The 8,261-nt window shown below is 40.4% G+C and overlaps 1 protein-coding gene and 1 long non-coding RNA gene across 2 annotated transcripts in view; both read left to right on the top strand.

The window, feature by feature from the left end:
- LOC146396078 (uncharacterized) overlaps positions 1-8,261 on the top strand; it is a 1,511,729-nt gene that overhangs the window by 167,510 nt on the left and 1,335,958 nt on the right. The window lies entirely within an intron of this gene.
- Positions 3,881-8,261, top strand: part of CATSPERT (catsper channel auxiliary subunit tau) — a 144,013-nt gene continuing 139,632 nt past the window's right edge. The window contains 1 exon segment of the mRNA XM_021075702.2: positions 3,881-4,137. Within this exon segment, the coding sequence (XP_020931361.2) occupies positions 3,925-4,137 (213 nt within the window). The 5' untranslated portion in view covers positions 3,881-3,924.

Here is an 8,261-nt window from a genome sequence, read left to right as displayed (position 1 = left end):
ACAAAATATTCAGTAATTAATACCTACCTCTCCCCACTCTCCCCAAACAGAACAAAACACATATAGACTTCCAGGCCCCATTCCTAGAGATTGAGATTCATTAGGTCTGGGATAGTTGCCTGGAGCACTGGCTTTTTGAAGAAGATATGCCAGGTGGTTGTGGTATAGCCACTAGACCAGCCAGCATTTGGGACCTCTCGCCTACCTGTACCATTTGTAATTTATTATGAAACAAAGCTCGGATTGGGGTAGATGACTTGATTTGATCTTAAATCAAATTGCTAGCTTTGTGAGAGGACAAAACAAGAAAACAATACCTGCCTTTTAGAGGCTTATAATCTAGTTAAAAGGCATAGATAGGCATCGTAGAATTAAAGAATCTAAGAAAGCATTGTGGGTAAGGGGTGTGTACAGGTCCTTTACAGGATGAATAGAATTTCTGGTGGAGTTGGGTGCAAAGAAAAGGCTATATACGTAGTGAGCAATGAGGGATTTGTATTTGGAAACTACCAAATGTAAAAATGTTGAAAGACTAGTGTAATAGCAGCTGTGATCCATATCAACCTAGATTAATTGTTAAAATTTTGCCGCATTTGCTCATTTGCTTTCTTTCTATACACATCCTCCTTTTATTCTTGCTATATCTTTTGAAAGTAAGTTGCTGACATCATATCACTTCACCCTAATGTTTAAGCGTGCAGTCTCCAAAAAGAACATGCGTCTGCATAGCACAATATCATGAAAATAGTTAGAAAACAATAATTTCAGTCCATTCTCAAATTTTCCCAGTGGTCCTCAAGATCTAGTCCAGGTTTACACATTTCACTTGGTTATCTATTTATTTATTTTTGTCTTTTTGCCATTTCTTGGGCTGCTCCCGCGGCATATGGAGGTTCCCAGGCTAGGGGTCGAATCGGAGCTACAGCTGCCAGCCTACACCACAGCCACAGCAACGCCAGATCTAAGCCTTGTCTGCGACCTACACCACAGCTCACGGCAATGCTGGATCCTTAACCCACTGAGCAAGGCCAGGGATCGAACCCCGCAACCTCATGGTTCCTAGTCAGATTCCTTAACCACTGAGCCACGATGGGAACTCGGGTTATCTCTTAATTTAAAATGGTCTCCTTTTCTCCCCCATGACATTTTCTAATTGAAAGTTTTACTGAGATAAATGTAGATTCATGCAAACTTAAGAAATAATACAGAGAGGTCCTTTGTATACTTTGCCAGCGTCTCCAAATAACACTTTACAAAATTATTATACTACTACAACTAGCATATTAACACTGATACGACCCACCAATCTTGTTCAGTCTTCCCCGTTTTTACTTGTTGCACTCGTGTGTGTATCTGTGTGTGTACATTAAGTAATATACAGTTTTATCAATTGTGTGGGCTTGTGTATCTACTACCATAGGCCAGATACTGAACAAGTCCAAAAACTGTAAGAATCTCTCATATTGCCCTTTTATAAAAACACTTAACCCACTTCCCACACCCACACCCTCCACCCCAACTCAAAGCCTGGGCAATCGCTCATCTGTCTTCCGTTTCTAAAATTTTGTAATTTCAATAATGTTATGAGTTGAATCATACAGTATGTAATCTTTGGGGAATAGCTTTTTTCTGCTTGGCATACTCCCTGGAGATTCATCCAAGTTATATGGCCAATATAATTCATTCCTTTTTATTGCTAAGTCATATTCCAGATATGTATGTACTGAAGTTTAACCATTTACTTATTGAAAGACATCTGAGCTGATTGCACTTTTTGACCATTATGAATAAAGCTGCTGTGAACATTTGTGTACAGGTTTTTGAGTGGATGTGAGTTTTCACTTCTCTGGGATAAACATCCAGGAGTGCAGTTGCTGGGTTGTATGGTAGTGACATGTTTAGCTTTTTAAGAAATCGCCAAACTCTTTTCTAGAGTGGCTGTGTCAGTCTACATTCCTTCATGACATTTGTGGTTTTTGTGTGTGTGTGTGTGTGTGTGTGTGTGTAAAGAATTGAAACCAGTTTTTAAAATAATGTCCCACTTACACTATTTTTTTTTTTTTAGGGCCACACTGGATGCATATGGACGTTCCCAACATTTTTTTATGTGTTTGATTTTTTTTCCCCTAAAAGTATCCTTCAGTTTGTTTCTTTATCTCCTGTAGTTCCTGTAAACTGGAGGTTAGTTCTAGAGGTTTAATTGAACTTAGATTTTTGTTGTTGTTGCATCACATGAACCCTAAGGAAGTCAGAGCATGCTGGTGGACAGCAAGTCTCTTTGCACAGTGATTTAATGCCACACAGCACAGACCTGAAATGACAACAAACATGGGTCAAGGGCTTTGGGTTATTGTGCCATGCACTCTGCAGAGTAAAAGGTAAGGATCAGATTCCTGCTCCCAAATAATTCTAGCTTTTGAAATTAACAACTAATACTCATAGTGTGAACTCACTAATAAGGATATGCCACGTAGCAGGCTGGAGATGGCAGTTAATTCTGCTTAGGGGGTATGCGCATGGCTTTATAAGATGTGATTCAAGACTGAACTTTGAAGTGGCCTTGGAGTAAAAGAAAAATAGATTCCAAGAATTCCCCTTGTGGCTCAGTGGGTTAAGAACCTGACCAGTATCCATAAGGATGCTGGTTCAATCCCTGACCTTGTTCGGTGGGTTAAGGATCTGGCATTGCCGTAGGTTGCGGTGTAGGTCACAGATACTGTTTGGATCTCCTGTTGCTATGGCTGTGGTGTAGGCCAGCAGGTGCAGCTCCAATTTGACCGCTAACCTGGGAATTTCCATGTGTGGCCCTAAAAAGAAAAAAAAAAAAAGATTCCATACACAAGAGCCGTAAGTAATGATCCTGAGGTGGCTGTGGCATTTTGGAGTCCCTTAGTTTCCTTATTAAGGAATTAAAATTTTGTGGCCAATAAAACTAAGTTTCTGATCTTGTATATTTTAAAGGGTAAACTCTGTTAACACTGGGGCAGTGGAGAAGGTGGATTGAGAGCAGGCCAGGATACCCGTAAGTAACCCCTTGCACTCATCTGTGTGTGAGATGTTCTATACAAGGTGCCATAAAGAGAAAAAAACAGGGTTTCAATATTTAAGCTTAGAATTCAAAAATGTGTCTGGGAGTTCCCATCGTGGCACAGCGGAAACGAATCTGACTGGGGCCATTGGGTTATGGGTTCCGTCCCTGGCCTCCCTCAGTAGGTTGAGGATCCGGCCTTTTGGAGAGCTGTGGTGTAGGTCGCAGACACGACTCAGATCCCGTGTTGCTGTGGCTGTGGTGCAGGCTGGTGGCTACAGCTCCGACTGAACCCCTAGACCCCTAGCCTGGGAACCTCCATATGCCACGAGTGCGGCCCTAAAAAGCGAAAAAAAGACCAAAAATAAAAAATTTTTTAAAGTGTCAAGTTTTAAGATTTTTGTGGATACGACATCACTACGTTAAAGATGTATGGAACATACTAGAGGTCTGGGAGGGAAGATGAATATTAACGTGCTGTGTCATAAGTCAATGGGACAGTTGAGTAAAGATGTCCAAGTAGACCGATGGATAAACAGCATCTGGAGCTCCGGGATAGCGTAAGGAGTTTATGGAGAAGAGGGCTTATGATGGGTTAAGAGGGAGGCAAGATAATGAACCAAAGTATTTAATCACCATACGGAGAGGCTTTGCTCCCCACCAGCTTGCCCTGACTATCATCAATCATCTAAAGGAGCCTGAAATGGCCTGGGCAGGTGCTTGCAGCTAACCCCCCAGGATCACTAAACTAGCAGCCCTGGGTAGGAGCAGGAGCTGGGCGTGCGCAGGAAAAGCCGGGGAAAGGCGGGGAGACGGCTGAGCGTGCGCAGTAGCAGGGCGGCGGTTAGGCTTAGACCTGCCCAGCGGAGGATGGAGGGATAGAGCCCGCCCAAGAGATGGCTAAGGTTTCCAACACGACAGATAATCGCAACGGGCGGGTCCATTCCCGGCACATAGACCCCATAGTCCAGAAGATTCCCTATACTAACTTGGAAAACGTGCAAGCCAGAGGGTTCTCTGCGGCAGCCCGTAACTTCCAGGAGCGTGGCAAGACCTCGAATCTGCCCAAGGACGAGGCCAAGGAGGGCACCGGGCAACGGCTGCTGAACGTGAGTAGGGGCCTGGCAGGCGGAGGCTGTCCCTTACCTGACCATCTAAAGGCTCGAGAAGGACAGAGGGGGTCAGTGCAAGCAGGTGGGAGGGAGGGAAACCTGCTCTAGTTTGGAAGATGGTAACATCTGAAGAAGAGTTTTCCGGTGGTACCCTGACAGTTAATTTGTCAGAGCCCTGTTTTATGAACGGTTGAGGGAAGGCAATAATTACCACCTACCTTAGAGGGTTGTCTGAAAAGCTAAAGATGGTATTGATATAAAGTACTTAAAGTGAAAGTAAAATTAATAAGTGTTAGCTGCTGTCATCTCATCGGGATTTCACTTACATGGTTAAAGGGCTCAACTCCAGATGTTAGTTTCTGCTGTTTTCAATTCCTGAGGTTCTTATAGATGAACCTGTGGGAGCAAATTTGCATCATATCCGCAAAGCGAATTATCGGCTTCCTGTTCTTTTTCTTTTCTCTTCTCTTTTCTTCTCTTCTTTGACTGCATCCACAGGCGTATGGAAGTTCCTGGGCTAGCGGTCCCGCAGACTAGCGGGCCACGGATATAATTGGAGCCGCAGCTGCTCCCTAGTAGATCACAGCTGCCTAAAGTGCTAGATCCTTAACCCGCTGCCTAGCCCACACTGGGAACTCCTGGCCTCCTGTTCTTAATTAGGTAAATTTACATTTGAAATGCGAAAAACTTTTGAGTTTAATGGTTTAGCGGTTCTGCCAGAAGATAGAGGAAATGCAAAAGGGGAAACAAATTGAAACTTCCTTTCTCAAAATTTGTTAGAGAATTATTAGGAAATGTTATATTCTCTCTGCTGGTTTTAAATTGTCAAAAAATACTACAGTATTTATTAGGAAACAAGTGATACACAAAAAGATGATGTCCTTTTCTGTAAAATTAAGGAGTTTATTACTTGATGTCTAAAGTACCCTCTTAATTATAAAAACTTAGAATCATGGCTCTTCGTTATGATAAATTGAGAGCATATTAGCTTCAGGATAAGACAAGGAAAAATTGCAAAAGTTTTGTTAAGAGAGATATATTTGAAATCTAGGCGACAGGAGGGGTTTGTCCACTCATGGAATTTGAACTTTTATTCTGTAAAATGGTGGTTTCCAGTTTTTTTGAGTATGAGGGTCCCTATATTTTTTTTCTTTTTAGGGCTGTACCCACGACATATGGAAGTTCTGGTCTACGCCACAGCCACAGTACTGTGGGATCCAAGCTACACCACAGCCCACGGCAACACTGGATCCTTAACCCACTGAACAAGGCCAGGGAGCTAACTCACTCACATCCTCATGGATACTAGGTGGATTCATTTCTGATGTGCCACACAGGAACTCTGAGGATCGCTTTCCGCTGTAAAAAAAAGTCTCCCCACAATAAAAGTAGCTGGCTCTTTACTATCTACTGACTGGGGAAATCTATAATAATAAAAAAAGCCACCATGTGGCAGTGTTGTTAGCGGAATTTGCTTATAGATGAAATAGCATCTATATATAGTCGAAAAAGAGTAGTACGTATAGTTTTGAATTTGGTAGAATTCCCTGTGAAACCACCTGGGCCTGTTGCTTCTTTGTGGTGATAGCTCATTGCTAACTTTATTTCTTTTATGTAAAGTGGTCTGTTTAAGCTGTTTATTACTAACAGGACCAATTTTGTTAAATTTTATTTATTTAGGTAATTGCACATTTCATTTCAGTTTTAAGATATATTTGCAGGTCTGCAAATTAGTCTTCCATGATTTTTTAAACATCTTGTCATTTCTTATTTGTGTTTTATCCCCGGATATTAAGTTAGCTAGTGATTTGTACATTTTTTTGGCTCTACAGATCAATTTGGGAATTGATTTTTTTAAATAGTATTGAATCTTTCCATCCATGAGCATGGAATGTTTTCCATTCATTCAGATCTTTAATTTCACTTAAGAATGTTTTGCAGTTTTCAGTTTCCAGTCTTAAATTTCTTCTGTTAAATTTCTAGTATTTTATCATTTTGATGCTATTTCTAATGTAATTGTTTTCTTAGCTCCATTTCCATATTTTTCATTGATATTATATAAAAATGCAATTGATTTTTATATTTTGTACTTGTATCCTGAGACCTTGCTGAATTCATTTATTAGTCTAGTGGTTCCTTCCTTCCTTCCTTTCTTCTTTTTTTGGTGGGTTTCTTAGGAATTTCTATAAACAGTGTTATCTGCAAATAGAGACAGTTTACTTCTTTCTTTCAAAGATGAATAATTTATATTTCTTTTTCTTGTCCAGTTGCACTGGATAAAACCTTTAGTATAAAGTTGATTAAACGTAGTGAGACTCAACAGTCTTGCCTTACCAATCTTAAGGGGAAAGCATTCAGTCTTTCACCGTGGAGTATGATGTTGAAGAAGTTCTCATCTATTCCTAGTCTGTTGAGTGTTTTTTTTTTTAAATTAATTAATTAAATTTTTTTTTAGGGCCACGCTCACTGCATATGGAGGTTCCCAGGCTAGGGATCGAATCAGAGCTGTAGCTGCCGGTCTACGCCATGGCCATAGCAACAGGAGATCCGAGCCACATCTGCCACCTACACCACAGTTCACGGCAACACCAGATCCTTAACCCACAGAGCAAGGCCAGGGATTGAACCTGCATCCTCATGGATGCTAGTCAGCTTTCGTTTCTGCTGAGCCATGATGGGAACTCCCAGAGTGTTTATTAAGAATTCATTTTGAATTTTATCAAATGCATTTTCTGCATCTAGTGAAATAATCTTGTGATTTTTTGTTTGTCCTTTATTGTACATTTTATTAATATGGCTTTTTACATTAATTTTATTATATTGATTTCAGTTGGAAAAACCACATGTTGTCATGATAAAGCGTCCTTTTCAACATGTTTTGGTTTAATAATTTACTAATTACTGGTTTACTAATATTTTGTGGAGGATTTTTGCCTCTGTTATTAATGAGGGATTATGATTTGCTGTTTTCTCATTTTGTGATGTCTGCCTGGCTTTGGTCTTAATGTAATACTGACCTCATAGAATAACTTGAGAAGTGTTCCTTCCTCTTTTAAAAAAAATTTTTTTTAATTTTTCCTAAAAACGTTTGTGAAGGATTGTTGTTATTTCTTCTCTAAGTATTTGATAGGAATCACCAGGGATACAATCGGGGCCTTGGTATTTTGGTTTTGGTTTTGGTTTTTTTTTTTTTTTGGTAGGAAGAGCTTTAACTACGAGTGCTAGGAATAGGAGCACCCTAGGAAAAGGTAAGGATGTAAGCTGGTGGGTTTTCATAGAAAACAGTGGAATGTGGGAAAGTGGTCCAGAAAGGTCATTGGGGAAGAAGTGCAGAGCAATGTGAGTGAATGTACAGACTTTTAAATAAAAGTGCCACCAGGGACTTCAAGGTGGGGCCAGAAGCAATAGAGACGAAAAGCATAGTGAACTGAAATGAAGATTCCTTGCAGATTCAGGAGAAATTCTAGGTGGTGTCAGAGGCTTTGTGAGACTGAGCTTAAGAAGTTTTGTTCAAGGTTCCAATAGAATTTTGGCTGAGTTGTTTTGCTCATGCTGCTCACATAAGGAAGGAAAAGTAAAAAAGGTAATAAAATGAGGGGTTGTTCCATAAAATGCCAAGTTGTTAGGGATAAAGTGAGTATTAGTATTCTGAAGGAGTTTTGTCCCCAATTATGATGTTAATTAAAATGCATATTCAAAGTAGACTACCATAATAAGGTTATTAAAACATTAGAAAGGGAGTTCCTATTGTGGCTTAGCAGGTGAAGAACCCGACATAGTGTCCGTGAAGATGTGGGTTTGATCCCTGGCCTTGCTCAGTGAGTTAAAGATCTGGTGTTACCATAAGCTATGGTGTAGGTCCAGATGCAGCCCCGATCCAGCGTTGCTGTGGCTGTGGTGTAGGCCTCTAGCTGCGCTTCAATTCAACCCCTGGCCTGGGAACCATATGATGAAGGGGTGGCCTTATTATATACACATACGCTGTATACACATCAATATTTTCCAACAATAATGATACGATAAATGTCTTTCAGTTACCTTAACCTATGAATTAATCATATATAGAAAACACATTAAACCAGTCTGATGCAATAATAACAAAATGATCCAAGATATATAAA

This window comes from Sus scrofa, chromosome 15 (genome assembly GCF_054392235.1).
Source record: "Sus scrofa isolate SSC_HxYL_T2T_F1_AM1 chromosome 15, Sscrofa_HxYL_maternal_Yorkshire_Landrace_v2.0, whole genome shotgun sequence".
Lineage (NCBI taxonomy): Eukaryota > Metazoa > Chordata > Mammalia > Artiodactyla > Suidae > Sus > Sus scrofa.
Note: the sequence above shows the minus strand (reverse complement) of the source record. Positions and strands in the feature narration are given on the sequence as shown.